The sequence below is a fragment of the Rhamphochromis longiceps genome, linkage group LG4 (genome assembly GCF_057381845.1).
Source record: "Rhamphochromis longiceps isolate RC_006_pf linkage group LG4, R_longiceps_female_GT1.1, whole genome shotgun sequence".
NCBI classification, from domain to species: Eukaryota; Metazoa; Chordata; class Actinopteri; order Cichliformes; family Cichlidae; genus Rhamphochromis; species Rhamphochromis longiceps.
In genome coordinates this window covers 10155253-10176760 of record NC_140560.1, presented here as the reverse complement: position 1 = coordinate 10176760, position 21508 = coordinate 10155253, and the positions used below count along the sequence as shown (strand labels likewise).

Genomic DNA, 21508 nt, shown 5'->3' with positions numbered 1-21508 from the left:
ACCCTGCGCAGGCCCCCGTTTCCTTCTTGGAATCAACACAAAAACAAATAAGGTGTGGCTCAAGACTTTTGCACAGGACTGAAGTATGAAATAAGCTTGCATAATGTGAACTGATCAGCTTGACCTTTTAATACAAGTGTAAATTGAATGGATTAATGACAGTGCTCCTGACAATCCTAATCAATATCTAAAAACAATGAATACAGTGAGGTTTTATTTTAAGCGATATAGCACAGAGTATAGTTTACGTCACTGTCAGAGTGAAGGACAGAGTTCATGTTCGGCTGTGTAAACTGGGTGTATTAAATTGTACCGTGTCAACAGAAGCAGACCTGAGAGCCAGCAGTTTCCAGCCAACAACCGTCTGTTATGTGATTTTTAGTATCAATTTCACTTCCGGCACAGCAGGAGGCGCTACACAGCTGCCACGTGATGTCACCAGAGAAAATGAAACATGGCGGAGCAAAGGTGACGGTTTGTGAAAGTTGGCGATAACTGCGAGAACAAATTTTGACCCTTCTTGTCTTTGTCGCAGGTGTTTGAACCTTTAGGTGAGCCGCAGCGGTATGCTTATACCTTAATAGGTTCCGCACATGAACTGGGAGGCTGTAGTTGAGTTTGTTCGTCTGCAGTGGTCTTACCGAACCGGGCATTAGCTGTTAGCCGCGTTAGCAGCTAAACCAGCGCCTGCTTTTGTTTTTGTCGGGGCCCGGGGATTGTGTGCTAGAGGGAGGGCTGACATTTTTAAAGCCTTTTGGCTTTTTTTTTTTTTTACACTTCGCCTTATTTTTCAAAGACCATATCCCCACACTGGACTGTGCAGCTGATCTATTTTTAAATAGACTTTAGGTTTTCGTATTGCACTGCGGTTGAGGCGTGCTGGCAGTGCTCTCCGCTAAGGCCAACCACACAACAAAGCCATACGTGTTACACAGCTAACACACAACAGACTGTGTCTGCTTGCCCAGGAACTATGGATCCAAAACGCGCACACGACAAACCTCAAACGAGCGGCGGCGGTGGCGGCAGCAGCGAGGACTCCAGCTGCGGGAGCCCCGCGTCCCCCTCGAGCAGCCCCGCACAGCCATCGAGCAAACCCCTGATGCCTGGGGGCAACGTGTTCGCTAACGACGGCAGCTTCATGGAGCTGTTCAAGAAGAAGATGGAAGATGAGAGGAGGAAAAAGGAGATGCAGCAAACAGGTGGAGATGCCAGAGCCACCGAGCAAGGACAGACACCAGTGGAAAAGAAGGCCCCACCCGTGACGAGCTTTGTAAGGGGTTTAGCAGTTGTAAGATGAGAGAGCAGTAGTTCCACTCACAGCCAAAGTGAAGCACTATGCACTGATACAGCAGGCTTACTGGCACCATAGTTAGTACTCTGATGGCTGACATGTCATTTTTATGAGTGTTTCATACATATGCCGGTGATTGTATTATCCCTGAGATATTTCAGTAAAATCACCCACAGTGATGGTGTAAAACAAACAATAGCTTAGTAAAGTGTAGGGATGATCCTCACTGATGGTTTCGCTGGTGGCGCGAGACAAGTGTAGACCTTCTGCTCTGGTGTAGTCTCCTTCATTGGCAGTCCACGTGCAAGAGCTCGTATAACGGTTTCAGTCTTCTATCCCCTAACCCAGGTGGGGAAGCGCCGAGGCGGTGTGTTCCTAAAGACCGGCATTGTTGCGAAGAAGCAGAAACAAGACACAGAAGTAAGTGGGATGGAAGGTGGCAATATTGATTGTGTTGTTCCCACAGGTGATAACCTCTGCCTCCTCCCCTGCAGGCTGAGCCAGGCAAGAGCGATGCTTGGTCTAAGTACATGGCTGAGGTGAAAAAGTACAAAGCCCACCAGTGTGGCGACGACGACAAAACCAGGCCTCTGGTCAAGTAGGCTCCAGGAGGTGGAAATGAAGTGCTTTGCTGGTGGGGGGCAACTACCTGGGACAACCTCAACGAGGGCCTGCCAATCCTCGCCTCCTGTACTATCAGTTCGAGTTGCCCTTCATTTTTACATCATTCACAAACTGCTTAGATTTACCCACCCCCTTTTTTTTGTTTTTTTTTAATTGTTTTTGTCTTGCTTGTTACTTGTTGGACTCTGTTCATTTGAGTTGATGTCAAAAAATATTTCAGACACTTGAACATTTATTATTGAGGACCTTTTACATTTTTCATGTCTGGTTTATTTGGGGTTTCATTAAGGACTAAGTTGATTTAATAGCTAAATCAAGGGTTCAATTAAATCTACACTGCCTATAATTGTGTCATGTTGTGTTTCGACATTCTCATAAATACCACTGTAAAGGCATCTGAGGAGCAGAGACTGTATGTAAAAGATGGCTGTTGTTTGCAGGTCTGAAAAGAGAAGGCAATGTTGAAATGTTTTAAGCCTGCATTCTTTCTTGACTCTGCTTACAAAATCAGGTCTGATTGTATTTGCTTGTTAAGGATCCAGGGACACAGTTTCTGGGCTCTTGCCTTTTTACCATGTTGTAGTATTTTGCCATATTATTAGCCATAATCATGTAGCAAGTGTTTAAACAGAGTTTGATAAAAGTCCTGTGTTCCAGACACTCCTGTGCTGAGTAAGACTGCAGAACACAAGGCTTAAGATCAGGCCTTTTTTTAAAATTCTATTCTTTTATTAGATAATCCAAATTGTGTAGCAATATACGAATGGCTAGCCTTGTAATTTCAATTGGGTGGGGTTATCTCAGGCATTGTTTTGACTGAAGTTTGTTTTTGGTATCATCTTTTTGCTAAATGACCTTTGTCTTTGCCACAATATGTACTTTCATCCAACATGTTCTCTCTACTAATTGTATCTCAATTGGACCAATTTCCCTAACCCTTCCAGACATCACTATTTACTTTTTTCTTTATGCCCAAAATTACAGATGTGTTATATTTTATTTTTAAGATAACTCCAGTCACTGCACAGTATATAATTTGTTTCCTAGCCATCTCACATTCAAACCTAATCTGTGGATGTCTGGACATTAAACCTGGGAGAGACGCCACATTAATCATTCTATTGGAGGCAATAAAAATAGCTAATGATGCTAACAGAGAGTTAGATCTGGGAAAACGAAATCAATTCTAATGATGTCTGCAAACACTTCGAATAGTGTATGGGCTCACTCTCTACTTCAGTCATACAGGATAAAACATGTTTATTTCACAAAGGATGGTCCCCATTAAAGCCAGAGCAGTGGATAAAGTAGGTACGCTGACTCTGCACAAGTCTGCATTGTCTTCAGCTTCCAGTCAGATCCACCTCATTTGTCACAGCTGAACACCAAGATAGTAATGGCCAAAAATGCTGTTTTATGTCCAGCTTTTATATACAGTCTATGGTCCAGGGGTCAACATGATATAGAAGCTTCAGCTTCATTTGACTTTCATAATGCAGCTTGAATGATTCATTTGAAGAGAAAGATTTTAATTAAAAGTCAGTTTGAGTTCTATACAGGAACAAATTTATCCAGGAATTCAAGTACAATTAAAACATGTACAGCTCTCTCTTAAAAAAAAAAAAAAAGAAGCTCAAATTCAACAATTTGTTTACATTTCTTACAGGTATCAGTGATAATTACATTATGATAAAAACAGCACCAAGTAGACACACTGACCATGCATCAGAAAGGGAGCCATACAAAAGGCACACAGTCCCAGCAAGCACACACACACACCTCAATCAACTATAAATCCCATTCATTCATTCCTCCCTGTCCACAGTGATATAGGTCTATTGTGTAAACATTGGCAAACTGCATTTGCCATTTTATTTAACAGCTCAAAGATTTAAAAGTTGTCATTGTTTTAAAAAGGTTATTTTTAACTGGTAGTTGTGGATAGTTGAGCTGATCTTAAAAGCAAAAGTCTGTAATTCAGACCCCTGTTATGTGCGGTCTGTGCGTCCCGGCTGTCCCAACGTTTCCTCGTTTAATTGGACTGCATCAGCTGGGTCCGCTGGATCATAGAGTCTTCCTCTTAGCATCACCTCCCTGGCTTTGACTGACATCTAGACGGGAACAGCACAGTGTTTGAAATCTCAACAAAAACATTACAAAGAGGGAAGGGGGAAAAAATTGTTTTTTTTAAAGTAAGGCATGCTGCCACCAACAGATGAGAACAGGACCGGACAGAAAATAAATAAATAAAAAGAGGAGGAGGGGGGGACAACCTGAGACAGAGAACATCAGACACTTGAAAGGAAAAGCAGAAGAGCAAAGGAGCAGGCTTTTGAGGTGGAGGGAGCGAGGGTCAGATTTTACCTGAGAAAGCGAGCTGCAAGTGAGGAGGCAGAGCAACCTGAGACCCTGACTGGAGGCTCTTATACAGATCTGAGGAGACAGGACAGGGCGACAAGAAACAAAGAGGGAGAAGATGGGAGGAACAAGTACCAACGGAACGGGGAGGTCAGAGGAGAGACGTGTGAGAGGAAGGAGCAGGAGGAGAAAGGAGGGGATAAAGGCAGAAGTGTGAGGCCAAATGTGAGATAGGAGAGGAAGCATGATGTAATACAGAATTGATGGGGGAGCAAACAAAAATGCAATGTCTTACATTAATTACAAAGCTTACATTTAGACACAAAACATGGTGATAAATGAGAACGCACTACAACACAAAAAAAGCCCTACACAGGAAACACCCACACAAAAGCAGACACACACCCCAACAGCCTCACACATACAGTGCTTTCATGATGTCATATTGTAAAGAAAGCAATGCTCTTAGTTAAATCTGCAGCTGCCATCAATGTCAGAGTTGCACCTGGTGCATAATCTAAGCCCCCCCCCCCAGTACAATGAGCGCTTGTGACCTGTGTGCATCACTCACTCTGGGTCAGGGTGGAGAACGGTGGGTTGCTACTGGCTGCAGAGCTGCTGGGTGCCGTGTTGGAGCCTGCTGCACCCAGCGAAGGCAGGTTTAACAGTGAAGGGAACTGGAAGGGCAGGGACACAGGCACCAGCCCCCCCAGCATCCCAAAACCGAGCGGAAGAGACGAGGCTGAGCTGAGCAGATTGCTGCTTCCTGCCGCGGAGACCTGAGCAAAAAAACAGGTTAGGAGTGTTTAACAACAGGAAGAAAGTGGTTTCATTCAACAGATTCAGGGTTGAAAAATCCACCTGTGTACATGTGCTGCAGACAGTGTATCCGCACAGTATTCACAGAGCTTCACTTGGTCCACATTGTCTCATGTTACAGCCTTATTCCAAAATGATTAAATCATTTTTTCACCTTAAAATTCTTCACATAATGACAAGTGAAAAAATGCTGGTAGTAGCCAGTGGTACCCCTCAGCCTGCTGGTAGATACATATGGTATCAATTTCAAAATCCTACCTCGCCTTGTTCTCAAGTTATTGCGTTCACAAGCTTGTCAGGAAAACTTGACCTCTGACCTTTAGGTCGAGGTCACTGAGACTTTAGTAGAAACATCTGTCGTATCCATTTGAAAATCCTAAGTGACATTCACAAGATTTTCAGAAAACTTGACCTTTAGGTCGAAGCCACTTAAGATTCTTTTAGCAGATACACCTATGGTATCGATTTGAAATTCCTGCATCGCTTCGTTCTCATGAATTCCTCTGAGACAGGATTACATCGAGGCACAGATCTGGGGAAGGGTACAGATAAAATGTCTACAGCATTGAAGGTCTCAATGAGCACAGTGGCCTACATCATCTGTAAATGGAATCTGAGGAATCGGGGTAGAAGGACCTTAGTCAGTAATGCGACCAAGAACCCAATGGTGACTGAGCTCTAGCATTGCTCTGTGGCAGAAGAAGAAACTTTCAGAAGGACAACCATTTCTGCATCATTACAACAATCAACTGAATCAGTTAAAGGCACATGATGTTTGCCAAAAGCCAGTTAAAGAGTCTCAGACCACGAGGAACAAAATTCTCTGGTCTCATGAAACAAAGATTTAACACTTTGGTCTGAAGCATCATGTCTGGAGGAAACCACGCACTCAGCCAAAATAACAAAGAGGGGTTTCAAGATCACTCTGTGTGTTCTTGAGTGGCCCAAACTTGAACATGACTGAACATCTCTGGATCTGAAGATGAGCGTCGCTGCACAGCTATTTAATCTGAAGACACTTGAGAGGTTCTGCAAAGAAGGATAATAAGAAACTGCCCCACAATAGGTGTGCCAAGCTTGCAGCGTCATTCTCAAAAAGACTTGAGGCTATAATTGCTGCTTGTCATTATGCTGTACTGTATGCAGAGGTAAAATATGAAACTAATCCATTTTCGAATAAGGCATGTGAAGCACTGTGAACACTTTCCAGATGTACATCCTACATGTTTCCTTATCTAGCCATACTGGCACTACAAACCTGTGGCAGCTGAGAAGAGACGGATGACATTGGGACAGATGTGACTGGCTTGGCGCCCTGAGGTGTCCCGCCCCCAGACCTCTGGCGCTGACCTTGATTGGCAGAGGCTGTCGTGGGGGAGGCACTGGATCCTGAATGCTTGCTTATGGATGAGGTGTTAATAAGGCTGGTGTTGGTGCTGCTGTTGCTGTTGGGGGTCTTCTGGCTGCCTGGAGGAGTGTAACTGCCTTGCCCCGGCTTGTTCACTCCTCCTTGGGCACCTGAGAACGGCGGGCGGAAACCTGCTGGGCTTTTGTTAGGGTACTGGTGTAGGGACGGGGTTGCCTGAGACCTGGGACTTTGAGAAATGGAAGCTGAGGATGAGGTGGCAACGGTGACGATGGGGTTGGGTGTGCGGGGAGTGAGTTTGACGATGGGTGGGATGCTGCTGTGGGTGGACTTGGTGAGAGTGGCGTGCATAGGGGTGATGAAGTTAGACTGTGGTTGTGGCTGTGCTTGTACGCTGGGGAGTGTTTGCGAGAGGGAGGAGGAGGATTTACTCTGGGGAGTCTGGGGCAGGTGAGGTGTCTGAAATGTTTTCTGGACCGTGACTGAGGGCGATGAGAGGGTGTGTAGCCGAGGTGATGTGATGATCAGAGTGTCAACACTGTTGACTTTGTTATTATTGCTGCCTTTGAGGAGCCCAGAAGGGGCAGTGGAGACCCCGGTCTTTGATCCTGGTGCCACTAGTGGAGACGCAGTGGGCGGTGGACGTGGTTTAGGTGGAGACACTGAGGCAGGCATGTTGGCTTTAGTCACACCCACACTCAAAGGTCTCTGCGTGTTTAAAAGTAAATGTCTGTGCGCCTGCGCAGTGCCCTTAACAACCCCCATGCCATCCACCCTGACCAAGGGCAGAGGAGAGGACGTGACGGAGGGAGACCGAGACAAAGAGGTGGAGGATGACGAAGAGGTAGAGATGTAGTGAGGTGCTTTGGAGCTATTGGGAGTGCTGACAGAGTTCTTTTTCTGCTGCAGGATGACCGGTGAGGTGTGGAGGCCGGAGGGGGTGGTGACAGTCTTGGGTTTATCTGGGGACGGGGGGCTGTCCCCCTGGGCCAGGCCCTTAGCTGCATTGCCAAGGATGGCCAAGGCCTGAGAGATGGAGTCCAGAGAGGGAGCCTCATCGAGGGAATCGAGACATATGGGCTCAGACGGTGACTGAGTCGGACGCGTGGCGACCTGGGCAGCAGGGGAGGGAGTGGCACCTGCTGAGGGTGTGGTGTGACGAACCCACACAGCCTCCTGGAAAATACAGAGGACACAAATATACTTTTAGCGACATTTAAGAGCACCGCCATGTTTCTTCAAGTTAATCTGAAATCATCATTCATATACTAGGAGTAGCAGGTGAAACACAACAACAGTATCACAATATTCTGCATGGCGATACTGTATCAATACACAAACCCAAATATTGATATTTTATCAAACACATTAAAATACAAGAGGGCTCATTTCACGCATCATGAGATAACGTTAGCCGAGCACCGTGAGAGAACTTTAACCTTATTGACAAAGTTTCACTTTGAAGAGATCATTTGCATAACTTGTGTTTTTCACAATTTACTGTCCAGAGTTTCTGCTCCAACTTCCAGCTGCTGTACAGTTTCTAATGAGAACACATTTAGAATCTAAACCTTTAAAAAAAAAAAAAAAAAAAAAAGAAGAGGTGTCAAACATAATGGCCAGAGCTGACCCAGCAAAGATTCAAATCTGGTGCACTTGACACAGCAGGGCATGCCGACATTTAACTATATTTGAATAAGTTTTACAGTTTTTCCTGTTGATAAAAACCTCCCCCATGGCTATTCATGCTACACCAAAGTAATTAGGAATAGCAGGACAGTCTGGGTAGTGCACTACCAGAACCCTTTTTGTAATTTTACATTTATTTCATACAAATTAGGTCCAAAGAGTCGTGCCGACAGATTTCTTTGGTTTCCCATAGCTGCATTTCTTTATGATGTAGAAAAACTAAGAAGTATGGTTGAAACTATGCTTCTTTTTCTCATTTTAAGTTATCTCAGAGAGTTATATTAGTCACTAAAGTTCTTTACACTGACAAAAAGGAGTGTTTCACTGGTCCAGCCCACTTTAGATCAAAGTGGGCAAGTGTAAAATGTGTAGCAGTCATCCCTTCTATATCAAGAGCCCTTCCATTACAAAGTCACTCTGCTGACAGATGGATTGCAGATTAACTTGAAAGTTCAACTAACCTTTGGCTTGGCTTTGGGAACAGGGAGCATCTTCTTCTTTGCTCTGGAACAAAATAAAATTGAATGAGTTATTAGAACAAATCAGTGATGAGAAAATAGGTTAATAGTAAGGTGAAAAACGTACGTGTAGCCAGTGAGATGACCGTGAGCCATGATGCTTTCTTTGAACAGCATCCTGCAGATGGGGAAATACAGAAATATGAATACAACAAGCACTAATATTAGGGAATTACTTCTTCATTACCATTCTATTTAAGCCATGATTGAAAACATACGAGAAAGATAGCCGCTATTATAATCACTGGACAACCACAGAAATCGCATTAGCTGCTGTCACACACCTGGCCTGCATCCACCCCTTAGGCCAGAGGGGTTTGACTTCAGTCTCCATGAAGGCTTTGAGGTAGTCTTCCAGAGACAGCGTGTTCTTGCCTTCACGCTCGTAGCAGGTTAGCTTCACCCGCACCAAGTTACACAGCAGTGACCTGGAAGGCAAACAGCATTAAGTTGACCTCTGATCTTGAGGTTGAGGTCGCTGAGATTCTAACTCGTCTGAGATTATTAGTAAATACACCTATACTATGAATTTGAAATTCCTACGTTGCTTAGTTCTCAAGTTAACATATTCACAAACCTTGAAGTCCACATCACCCACCCACCTGGCAAGGTGACGACATTACAATATACCATAAAAGGCTGATGGGTAAAAACTGGGGAGGATCTTTTAAAATGAAAAGCCACATCATGTTCATTTTACAGCAATTTTTGTTAAAATTAAATAAAAGATTTTTTGCATGTACTGCAATGTATTCACACACCCAGCACTGAGTGTGTGATGTTCGAAGCACTACAAAGTGTCACACTTGATGACTGCCTGCAGCTTTCCCTCTCCAGTAGCTTCCAGAAACACTGGGCTGGACCTGGCTGAACAAACACCTCGCATGATCGACAAACATGGCTTCTCATATGCAAACTGTGCAGATCCAACTACCAGATGTGTCTTGATATATGATCAATGATGGCTGTTTTTTGTGTCCTAGAGTTTCCAGAGGCGTGGGATCACAGCAGATGCTCTCGATATGGATAAAGCGCCCTAGATCTCAGCTTTATGCCACTCAGAGCTACCAGAATGCACTGAACTGCTGAATAAAGAAAACAAGTAGAGTGGAAAGGATGGATCCTGTGAGCACAGAGAGGAAACTGACCTGAGTCTGTCATCCCACACAAACTTCTTCCGAGGCCCTATCACCCTCTTCCCCGGCTTCTCCTCATCGTCATCCTCCGAGCCATTTTTCTCTCCCTCCTCAGACTGCTGCCTGCGAGCAGAGAAACAAACATTTTAGATTAAGGAAAAAAGGTATGTGAGCTCAGAGTAAGAGCCCAGAGCGAGTCCTTACTTTGCAACTTTGGCAATGCAGTCCATGTTGTATCGAGCGATCTGCTCTGGCATCACACTGCACACCGCCAACTTCAGCTTCAGCAGGGGCGTTCGTAGTCGGTCATCCTGGACAACGAGAGAAATCAACACTCATAAGGACAATACAGAAATGAATAATGGACACACAGACACAAAAACAACAGCTTTTGCACAAATGCAGCAGTTGCCTCATAACAGGTTTAGCCCATTTTTTGCGACTGTTGTCAGTCCTGCGTGAACACCCAAGCGGGGGATAAGTGTGGGTTTGCACTGCCTACACAGACCCGCAGTTCACCCACAGCTATCCATTGTGGGTGCATATGGGCATGTTTGCTGAGTGTGCTGAGGAGAGCATCATAGCAACACAGATGCTAAATGTACTGCTGTGGAGATCAACAGCAAAACATATTCTGGCCAACAAAAAACAAGTCAGGGCCTTAAGCTGCTGTCGGTCTGCTCTTTGTGAATGAACTGAAGCGGCTCTCTTATAAAAAGTTTTAGATGGGACCACCGTGTTAGCATCTAGCAGGGTTAATGTCACTAACGTAAGGTAAGGTAATGCTTTAATCGCATGCACACAGGTCAGAGCTCTGGGCAGAATGTTATTCTGAGGGACATCCATGAACTGAGGAAAACCTAAGAGCTGATTTAGAACAAAATGAGTAGTACTGGGTGTGTTACTCTGCGTTTGGGCTTCAGTAGAGTTAAACTCACTTAGCTTTTTGCTCCATTTGCTGCTGTTGCATTTTGATACAGCCAAATTCACACTAAATCTGTCTTTGTGAATGAATGATTAAGCAGTTGTCAACACTGGGGAGGAAAAACTCCCTTTTAACAGGAAGACACCTTAGGCAGAACCAGTCACTCATAGAAGTGTTTTCCTGAAAGAAGAACGTGCAGCAGCTGTTCCAGTCTGACTTAAAGCCACAGACACTGAGACTGGTAGAAATGGTGCTCATAGTATCTTCACTAAGTGGAAGGACATGGGACCTTTAAGTGATGTCAAATGCAAATCGTAGACCTCTTGGGATCCCGTTTTACCAAAACTCATTCTAACAGTAAGAACACTTGCTGCCACACACCTGTATGTTGAGGCTGAGCTTCTTCAGTCGTTTGAGCAGAGCATCTTTATTGCAGGGCACAAAGGCCTCCAGGTGAGAGTAGACAGCTGAACGCACCTCTGTGGGCTGCTCCTGAACCTGCAGCTCGATGCTGACACACACAGAAACAAACACAAATTTACATTTAATTGATTTTATACAAATTAATCCGCACTAATTCAAAATGAAGGAATGTACTCACTCCAGTAGGATGTTATTCATGTCCAGTGTGAAGAATTTCTTTCTGCCCTCTTCATCAAACAGACGGGACGCCTGTGACAAACAGACATCGCAGCAGTGAATAGGACTGGTTATGTAGGCAGTCTACTTCACATTTAATTTACACTCTTACTAACAATTATTTAATAAAAAAAAATAAATATGAGCTGGTAGAAGGCTCATACCGCCCTCAGGTCTTCAATGCGTTTCGCGAGTGGGTCTGGAAGTCCGCAGGGCAGAGGAGGAGGGGTAATCACACTGCTCTGCACCGCCCGGCTACCTCCCATTTTGTGTCCCATCCCAAAGGAGCCGTTCTCCCCCTGAGCCGGGCTGGAAGGCTGAGGCGAGTCCAGCATCCCAAAGTCCAGGTCACCCATCATGTCCTGCAGTAAGTCGTTGTTGGCCGAGCCGAGCAGCGACATCACAGCAGGGTCTGCGGAAAGGTCGGCCATGTTGCACTCGTTGCTGCCAGCGGCCTTGGGATGGGTGTTCAGGAGCGCACTGTTGGTGTTCGGCACTTTGGGGCTAGGTCGCGGCAGACCGGCGGCGGCCATGTTCTTCTTGCGCATCTCCTCCTTTTCCCTGGTGAAGCGTCGCAGCATGTTGGCCAGGTGCAGGGAATCCTTCATCAGCTTCTTCCTCTTCTTCTTTTCTGGCCGGTTTAAAGCTAAAACGCTGCCGAGACCAAAGAAGCACAGAGAATAAAGACGTTTAAGGCACAGCGTTGGGATAAGGTCTGTGGTTACAGCAGTGTTTCACTGACATCACTGGACAACAAATTCTTACTAACCGTTTAGTATATTGTAATTAAAGTGGCATAAAACGGAACTAGCCTCCTACCCTCCTTTCAGCCAATAACAGACCAGAACACACAAGTACTACAAAGAAGTTTAGGCCAAGTACTGCTTATGCCTTCTGGGGAAAAACTAGTGGTAAAATAAATTATATAGAGGACTTTCACCTCAGAAATTAAAGTTCAAGTCCCATGTAAAAGCCAAAAAGTAGTGTTGAACTATTTTTAAATAAATGAATAATGTAGATATTCCTTTATTTGTCTGATGGGACGGGCACAACGAGGAGCAATGCTTATTCTTAAATGAACACCTCATGTTAATTTATCTAAGGAACGAATTAGCTACTTACTGAAATAACTATAATACAGGATTACAGGTCAAAACCTCACCCAGACTTTGGTACTTTGTTTTTTCGGGGTTTCTTTTCCTCCAAAATTCCACCATCTTGCTTTTTCCGTCGCTTTTTAATCACTCGCTCTTCACCGTCTTTCATCTTCTGCAGATAAGACACAAAAGGTGAAAAAAGGCACAGAATAATACAAGGAGCAAAGCAACAGCTTTTCTTTTTAACTATTTGTTCATATACAGAGTGCACAGAGAACCAAGCACCTACCTTGAAATGATTATCGTTTCCAGCCGCGTTTTCTCCCTCAGAGTCAGACGCAGCTCTGAACTGCAGAGTGCCTGTGTTGATGTAAAAGCCTCCATGTTTAGTGGTGAGAGAGGCCGGTACCAGCTCATCATACTGAGGACGGGGTAGAATTACAATTAACTGCTTGTTTTCTTATGATGCAACAGTCTTCTTCCCACGGTCAGTCTTCCAAACGACTACACATAATAATACTAAACTTTACTAATATTATTCTCAGTATTAAAGCTTATATATTTATTTGTTTAATGTTTTCCCTCTTATCCAGTTTCTTTTATTCTTCTGTTTCTACTGCAGATCAAAAGCATCCACTGACAAAAGGAAATGAAGCAAAGCAAAGAACCATGACTTTATATTAAAGTTACTGTAATTTCTCATTATTATTTTAATACAACATGAATGTTTATCATCTTTTTACTACACTTATTTTTTACTTTCATTACAAATAAGGTCGTTACTTATTTTAATCTTTGGCAAAGAGACCTGAAACGTAACCTATTCTGATGAACGCCAATAAAGAAGATTAATTTTTTTAAAAGAATAAACTCACAGCTTCTGAATTGTCAATGAAGGGATCGGTTTCATCGTAGCCGTAGCCGATGTCAATGAGATCCTGCATTCTGTCCTTTTTCTTCTTCTTCGAGCTGCCGCCCTGCAAATGGACAGTAAACACAAAGATCACAAAATATTTAAAAATACAACAGAAACACGCAACAATAATCACCCACACAGATTCAGCTGTAACCACAATATGGACAGCAGAACCAGCGCTTCAGTACAGGGAGGCAGGGGCGCTGCTTGTCCCGCTGTGGTACTGGGGTTACAGGAAGCACCAAACATGGATCACAATAAACATGAGACTTTTACTTTTGAAAAGGACACTTCATCATCCAGAGGACCCTGTGGGGGCCTTTATGGCTGAAAGAAAAGTCATGCTCAATCATCCAGGTAAGTAAATCTCCAAAAGTTGATTCTGTCTCAGACTGAAGAAGTCACTTGGATGAGTGACGAAACGTTTCTCCCACTGAAAACGCTGCGTCCAGACGAACAGAATCAACTTTTAGAGGTTGAAAGAAAAGGTTTGCAGCTCTTAACCAGTTCGAATCATGTAAGCTAAAAGAGTTGTCATGCCAAGCAAAACTAGGAATACATTAACTGGGAAAAAAATATTTACTTAATTTAAAAATGATATGCATGCTCAAACACAAAAACCAACACGTGTGTGTAAGTAAAAGCCTGTTTAACCTCGTCTTAACTGCAGAAGTCACCTGGAGCAAGAAATTAAATTAATAATGTTTTTTTTAACTCAAGATTATTTATTAGATTTCTAAATTGTCTGTTAGTTTTAAAAGAAAACTGTATACAGAACAAAATCCTACCAGTCACAAAATTTAGAAATTATTTTTAAATTAATTTAACAGAAAAGATACAATCAAACACAACAGCACACATATCAGTGACTCTTCAACAACAAGACATCAGAATGTTTCTATTCTACATTGTTACCATTTTGTAGAACTGCCACTGAACCATCGACCTGTGTGAGTTTTAGTCACCTTTTGATTGGCCGGTCAGTCAGTGGAAGAAAAACGGCGCCACTGTAACTAACTAAAACTGATCTAAAACTAGGTATGGTAAAATAATAATAACAACAATAATGATGATAATAATAGATTACTAAAATAAAAACAAAAATTAGACTAATCAAAAACAATATTGTGCAATTGAAATCGTTTCTACGTTTAGAAAGTTCAGTCTGATTATTTATTGAAACTTAGGATTTCTATGACAGTAAATCAACCGCTGACATAAAGCAGTCTCACTGTGCCCTCTATTAAATAATGATGTGAAGGAGAAAAAAAAAACAAAAAAAAAACAACATCTCTCATGCAAATAAAAACTAAAACTGAAAGTAAACTTTTCAAACAATAAAAACTAAAAGTAAACGAGCAAATTCTCTCTCTCTTAGAACCAATTCAGAAATGCTAAATTATGATAACTCAAACTCCAGAGAAGGTCTCTCAGTCACATTATCATTCAACTCCACTGACCCCTGCGGTTATTAGATAGCAGGCAGCCAAACAGAAGGAAGGGAAATCCAGGACAAACATTTTGCTACCATTCAACAACTTCAACTTGAAACCTAGCATTCAAATAGCTAGAATTTCCCTAACATGACTCTGACGTTAGTCTCGTTTCTGGCTGTTGTGAAATATTCAGAATCGCCACTAATTTGCATGTTGTTATGGAGCCTGCTTCATTCCCGTGCTTGTAAAAGCCAATATTAGAAAAGACTTGTTATCAAGTGATAACATAGCTTTAACACTGTTTCTCAACCCTGGAACTAAGCCTACATTTTTGAAGCTTCCAAAAATTAGATTTTTAAACCATGAAGGGTTGAATAATTCCTCAAACGCCTGACTAGCAGTCAGGCAGGAAACGCTAACATTCTTCACGTTTTACTCTAGGGTCTTTACCTTACAACATAAAGCGACTTTGGACGACTGTTGTCCTCAACTGGTGTTATGCAAACAGGCCCGAGTTTACTTTGCTACTTACATATTTGCTTTCAAATTTTCTGGCAAGCTCTTCTACCTCCCGCCTCTCCTTCTCATCATCTGCAAAAGGGTCACTGGGGTCCAGCGGAGGAGTGAGTCCTTTGGGTACAGCAGAACCCACGGGCTTTACCTGAGGAACACCAGGATAGCAACTTGAATCGTAAATACGTAAGGCTGACAACAACATCAACGTCATAATCGCACCTGGCAATACATGCAACCTGCATAAAAAATAAAAATAAATGAAAAAGTAGGGAGGTTCTCACTACAGCAACTCTTTGTCTTGTGTGGATTAAGTAGGACACCTCTATATCGGTCATAACATAAGATGTAGACATAGGAGTAACAAGATAGGATGGTAATAATAAGAGGGTCCAGTGTCCCTGACACTTAAAATACTTCAGCCTGCATTCAGACTGCGTTTTTAAACTGCACTGCTTCAAACTCTCCAAAATCTATCTAAAGGTCATAATAAATAAATAAATACATAAGGAGCATGAACATCACGTATTTATGGGCTCAGTGTGATCTACTTTATTTGCAAATCCTGTCAGACAAAAGTTCAGCAGCCACAACAACAACAAAACAACAAGTTCACCACCACCGGAGTTGTGCCCGGTTAGCCCCCCCGCTAACACCACCGTGTCTGCCTCTGCTCTCCTAACCTGAGAAAGAGATGAGTGGACCAGCTCGCCGTAGTTGAACTCGGAGGACCCTCGCTCATTCGGCTCGCTCAGCGTGAGGCTGAGGCGGACGGTGGGCTTCTTCTCCTCCCTCTGCGCGTCGCTACCTTTCTCGTTGCCGAACAGACCTCCGCCACCCCCTGACCCGACCGCACTCCCACCTCCATCTTTCCCAAAAGTGATGTCGACGGCCTCATCTTCGCGGCGGCGTTTCTTGCTGGTCTCCGGGGTCGGCGGCGGGGTGGTGTTGAGGGTGGAAATGGTGACGAACGGCACTTTCCTCGGCTCTGCCATTTGACGCTCTCCTTCCGACGTCCGGGCACACAAAACCTGGAGCGCCACGCTCCTCTCAGCCGCCAGTGGCAGGGGAGCTAAACTGGAGATGGTCGACAAGTAAGAGCTAGCTAGTTGCTCAGCTAGTTAGCTTCCTCGGAATGAGTGCTGCGGGCAACACAATGACTTTTATCGCTCCTCGGCCCGTTTTAATCCATACAGTATTATCCCTGGAACAGCCCCCGTCGCCTACGAGTGACTTAAACTGCAGGAAATCGCAGTTTTGACAGCTTCCATGAAATTGGTGGTTAGCTACCGCAAGGAGGATTCTGAAGTAGCCATCTTGATCATTATTATCATTATTCAGAGGCTGGGCGTGCATATGAAAAGAAAGCGGAAGGCAGAGAGGAAGGGGAACCGCGTTTGTCCAATGGCAGCGCAGAAACACGCCCACCTGACAGACTAGCGCGAACGTGGAGGAGGTGATTGTTCTGAACAGCCAGGATATCTCAGCTGTTTACTACAAAGAGAAAATATAATAATACATTTAAGTTATATCTTTAGGCACTTTGTTGTTTTTCATCTTAATGACTCTTTCTAGGTGCTGCACACTAGACAGCTTCTTCCTTTGTCCGACTTTATGTGTCCAGGGTTTTTAATCTTAATCTTTCCATAACGCTTTATTATCCAAGTCCCTTTCAAAACTACGTGTTTATCTCTCTTCTCCCGTGTTTTTCTCTCAATCGCATTTATCTTCAAAATCTTTGCATTTCTTCTCCATGGACAGATTTATTTCCTCATATTTGTTGGTCTCAAACGTCTTCTCCGATTTCCGGAGGAAAAGAATTTGTAGTTTTTCCGCTTTTGACTGTTGGATCTCTTTCATTTTTAAACTTGGCAGCCTCGTCCTGCTCTTTTTTTCAACGATTTCTCCACCAGGGTTAAAATCTTAGTTTTAAGCCGTTTAACTTCATCCGTGAGACGCCTTTAATTTTTCTTTCGTTTTTTCAGGCTCATTTTGGAGTTGCAAGAAATCAGGTTTAATGATATGAGACATTTTTTAATTGATGCATGTCGTTTGTATGAATTTTTAAGTATTAATTTACTAATATTGTGCTTCACATATTATCTGCGGTGTCACTTTATAGAATGGAATGTCACAGTGTGATGAGCACAGAGCATGCATGTGTTTGACTAAAAGACATCATGTTCTAGTTGTTGTGAGGCCGTGTTGTGTTTTAGATGCAATTGTGCCTTTTTATTTTTTTATTTTATCCTTTTGATTGTTTGTCGTTATCTTTCTCAGTAAAACTGTGGCAGTTTTCACTGATGGTACTTTAATTTGTGTACTTTTTCACAAGTAAATCTGGAGTTACTACTGATTTACTCCAATATTAAATAATCTGTATTCAGATTTAAGAGTACAGGAAAATTTATTTGTCACTGAGTGGTTCTGCCTCAGCACTGGACAACATATATTAATGCTTTATAATATTTCTCTCAAATCAAGTAAGATGTACAGAGGACTGTGTCAACACGCTAGGATTAATTATGCCATTTCTTTACACTTTTGCAGGATTCTCTAATATGGACTGTACATCATTAAAATACTGCAATTTCAGTAAGTATACACATTTCATATAATCATAGTCTGTAACTTTATTATTGGCATTAGCCCAAGTAATTAAACATTTTAGTTAGTAAAGAAAAGAATGGGTATTTTGATTGTATGTGCACCATAGTCTATGTAACAAATAACCATATAGCCCAATAACTATATAATAAGGTGGATCCAACTTCAGTTTCACACTCTTCGTTTATCAGAAATACACTGCTCAAAAAAATAAAGGGAATACAAAAATAAGACATCCCAGATCTGAATGAATGAAATATTCTTATTAAATACTTTGTTCTTTGCATAGTTGAATGTGCTGACAACAAAATCACATCAAAATCATCAATGGAAATCAAATTTAACAACCCATGGATTTGGAGCCCCACTCAAAATTAAAGTGGAAAAACACATTACATGAAAGTTGGATCAGCCTGTAATGTCTTTTTTTTTAAAAAGTCAAATAAAGCTCAGTAGTGTGTGTGGCTCTATGATCTCCCTGCAGCGCCTGGGCATGCTCCTGATGAGGTGGCGGATGGTGTCCTGAGGGATCTCTTCCCAGACATGGACTAAAGCATCCGCCAGCTCCTGGACAGTATGTGGTGCACCGTGGCTTTGGTGGATAGAGCGAGACGTGATGTCCCAGATGTGCTCGACTGGATATAGGTCTGGGGAACGGGTAGGCCAGTCCATAGCATTAATGCCTTTGTCTTGCAGGAACTGCTGACACACTCCAGCCACATGAAGTCTAGCATTGTCTTGCATTAGGAGGAACCCAGGCCCAACAACACCAGCATATGGACTCACAAGGGGTCTGAGGATCTCATCTCGGTACCTAATGGCAGTCAGGCTACCTCTGGCGAGCACATGGAGGGCTGTTCAGCCCCACAAAGAAATGCCACCCCAAACCGTTACTGACCCACTGCCAAATCGGTCATGCTGGAGGATGTTGCAGGCAGCAGAATGTTCTCCATCATGTCTCCAGACTCTGTCACGTCTGTCATAATGTGCTCAATGTGAACCTGCATTCATCTGTGAAGAGCACAGGGCACCAGTGGCAAAGTTCCCAATCTTGGTGTTCTCTGGCAAATGCCAAACGTCCTGCACGGTGTTGGGCTGTAAGTACAATCCCCACCTGTGGACATCAGGCCTTCATCCCACCCTCATGGAGTCTGTTTCTGACCGTTTGAGCAGACACATGCACATTTGTGGCCGGCTGGAGGTCATTTTGCAGAGCTCTGGCAGTGCTCCTCCTGTTCTTCCTTGCAGCAGGAGGTATCAGTCCTGCTGTTGGGTTGTTGCTCTCCTATGGCCTCCTGTAGCTTGATTTCACAGAAGTGTGATTGACTTGGAGTTACATTGTGTCTTTAAGTTTTCCAGTTTTCTGTTTTTTTTAGCAGTGGATAATCAAAAATGTGTTACATGCTTAAATTTACACAGAAAAGTCAGAAATCTGCTCTTGTTCCATCTCTGTTCTGTCCTCATTCTCCATCTCCCTCTCTGTTCCTCTCTCCCCCTCTCTGTTCCCCTCTCTCTCTCTCTCTGTTCCTCTCTCTCCCTCTCTGTTCCTCTCTCTCCCTCTTTGTGCTGACAATCAAGCCAAACACCAACATCATCAAATATACAGTTGAAACCAGATATTTACATACTCTCCAGATAAAAACAGATACTTTTTAATTGTAACATCAAATCAGACTAAATGTTTATTTTTTTAGGTTGATAAATATAAAGAGTAAAGAGAGAAACTATCTGTATTTCTTAATTGTAAATGGCACCAAATTGTATTCAAAATTGAGCCACACTTATGGAGCTCCACAATTCTTTTTCTGGTGTTTTGGTTGACATCTCCTGAGTTTCCCATGTCAAAGAAACAGGCTCTGTGTTTTGCCTTATATGCATCTGCAGGTGTGCCACAAATTTACTCACATGGACTCTACTAACCTATCAGAAGCTTCTTCAGCTCAGAATGGAATCATCTGGAGTTTTCTTATTAATTAACAACTTAGTGTACATGTACTCCTAATTTTGATGAAAGTGATAAAAATAGACAGATCTCTCTCTCTTTATTCTGACATTTAACTAATTCAAAAGATATTTCAATATTTATTTATCCAAAACAAAACAAGTTTACTCTAAATTGATGTTGTACAGTAAAAAATGTTCTTGTGTTTTCCATAAAGTGTCTGTAAATATCTGGTTTCAACTGTGAATATCCTGCTGTGTATTGAAGTTCCTCTTGTTTTGCATAGAAATATACTGAACAACATACAAAGCATAATATATAAAATAACATCTAACAGAGTTTTTTCTTTGAAAGAAGCTCCTTATGTCCATTCTTGTATATCAGTGCATTAGTGAAACCGATTTATTTAGCCGTGGAGGGTAACAACTGAAAATATGAAATAAACACATGTAAGCTAAGACTCTCTAAAGAAACAGCATTCGGCTTTTGATTTCACCATTTGTTGATTTACTTGAAGAACAAGTAAGGTAATATGAGTCAAGTGATCAGTTTGATATCAATCTTTCGTGATACACAGTCATATTTACATTATTTGTACAATTCAAATGATTTGCTTTGGTACCTGGTCGAACTTCAGTTCTCCGTCTGCCTGGCTGCGTTTCTCTAGCAGCTTACTCGCAGGCAGCAGCTCCCCCCGCCCCCTCGTGTGATTCGAATATTGTGTGTAGTTTTTGTTTTATACAGTTGTCAGCCAGGCATCTAACTATGAAAAAATTACACTCCAAAAGACCCCGGGCTTCTGAAAAAACAACCTGGGCTTAAGCCCAGTAAGCCGCCACCCCCCCGCCACTGGCCTGAACTATAGAACACGTAACATAATACCCACTGAACAGTATCAAGTTCTTTTTAATCAAAATTAAACTTATGAGAAAGTAGACCCCTTAAACACAAATCAGTGTGATAATAACTGAAAGCATCTTTGGGAAAACTAACATTTCCACGTATGGTTGGACACGTCAGCAAACTGCCGTTCCCATTTCCCCAGCCAAATATAAAGAAATAAGTGGTGCAACTTTTAATGATGCCACAGATTCCCCTTATTGTTTTTCTGGGTATAAAATCCAATGCATTTCATCCTACTCCAACCTAGTAAGGGAAAAATAACTGCAGGGGCCCTTTTACTTAAGGTTAGGTTCCAGCTGGCTAGTGAAGGAATATGACCCACTGCAGGTGGAGCTGCAGAAAACCGGGGTGTAGTCTCAAACAGGAAATGTTTACTTCACACATGAAGGTGCTACAATTGGTACAACCCATTCCACATTCGCAAACCACTAAGTTTTTAACATGCAATAGATTTGGTATGATTAATGCCAATGCATAATCTGATTAGCCTTTTTTTTTTTAAATTAAGCCTAGTCCACTGGATCTTTAAATCACAGCCAATATTTAAAAAAAAAAAAAAAAAAAAAAAAAAAGCAGTGAGGTGCAGTTAGACAAAGAAGCCAAATAATTTCCAGTCTACCTGTATTGCGATGTTATGATTCAATGAAGTCTCATTTCCCACAGCTGTATTCATTTTGTGGAAAACCCATCAAAACACTGACATTAGAGTCTTCTTAATTGGTTATT

General features: G+C 42.6%; 2 protein-coding genes and 1 long non-coding RNA gene across 4 annotated transcripts; 2 read left to right on the top strand and 1 right to left on the bottom strand.

Annotated features, from left to right (window-relative positions):
• The first annotated feature begins 420 nt into the window (after window positions 1-420).
• trir (telomerase RNA component interacting RNase) lies at window positions 421-2135 on the top strand. Its single transcript, XM_085403194.1, has 3 exons — window positions 421-1273; window positions 1643-1714; window positions 1789-2135. Exons 1-3 carry the CDS (start codon window positions 974-976, stop codon window positions 1894-1896), a joined length of 480 nt encoding a protein of 159 aa, XP_085259320.1. The 5' UTR covers window positions 421-973; the 3' UTR covers window positions 1897-2135.
• A 1251-nt stretch (window positions 2136-3386) lies between these two features.
• LOC146671030 (ubinuclein-2-like) lies at window positions 3387-16773 on the bottom strand. Of its 2 annotated transcripts, XM_085403190.1 has the most exons (17): window positions 16014-16773; window positions 15350-15478; window positions 13341-13442; window positions 12755-12886; window positions 12531-12637; window positions 11533-12022; window positions 11331-11401; window positions 11111-11240; window positions 10009-10115; window positions 9817-9927; window positions 8953-9096; window positions 8736-8786; window positions 8612-8654; window positions 6354-7637; window positions 4848-5055; window positions 4283-4351; window positions 3387-4029 (listed from the first exon to the last, which is right to left on the bottom strand). In XM_085403190.1, exons 1-17 carry the CDS (start codon window positions 16323-16325, stop codon window positions 3983-3985), a joined length of 3537 nt encoding a protein of 1178 aa, XP_085259316.1. In that variant the 5' UTR covers window positions 16326-16773; the 3' UTR covers window positions 3387-3982. The 2 variants fall into 2 exon arrangements, with proteins under 2 accessions (XP_085259316.1, XP_085259317.1); XM_085403191.1 differs by lacking the exon at window positions 4283-4351.
• LOC146671029 (uncharacterized) lies at window positions 16203-20658 on the top strand. The gene is made up of 3 exons (XR_014911398.1): window positions 16203-16424; window positions 17881-17925; window positions 18422-20658. It is a non-coding gene; the product is annotated as an uncharacterized LOC146671029 (long non-coding RNA).
• Window positions 20659-21508: the final 850 nt, after the last annotated feature.

What these genes read in the sequence shown, in the direction of transcription:
- trir (XM_085403194.1), top strand. Translation starts at nt 974, where the DNA reads ATGGATCCAAAACGCGCACACGACAAACCTCAAACGAGCGGCGGCGGT. An exon ending in CCCCACCCGTGACGAGCTTT is followed by an intron (nt 1,274 to 1,642) that starts GTAAGGGGTTTA and finishes CCCCTAACCCAG; the next exon opens with GTGGGGAAGCGCCGAGGCGG. An exon ending in AGCAGAAACAAGACACAGAA is followed by an intron (nt 1,715 to 1,788) that starts GTAAGTGGGATG and finishes CCTCCCCTGCAG; the next exon opens with GCTGAGCCAGGCAAGAGCGA.
- LOC146671030 (XM_085403190.1), bottom strand. Translation starts at nt 16,325, where the DNA reads ATGGCAGAGCCGAGGAAAGTGCCGTTCGTCACCATTTCCACCCTCAAC. An exon ending in GAAAATTTGAAAGCAAATAT is followed by an intron (nt 13,443 to 15,349) that starts GTAAGTAGCAAA and finishes GTCCATTTGCAG; the next exon opens with GGCGGCAGCTCGAAGAAGAA. An exon ending in CTTGCAGCTCGCTTTCTCAG is followed by an intron (nt 4,030 to 4,282) that starts GTAAAATCTGAC and finishes GTTCCCGTCTAG; the next exon opens with ATGTCAGTCAAAGCCAGGGA.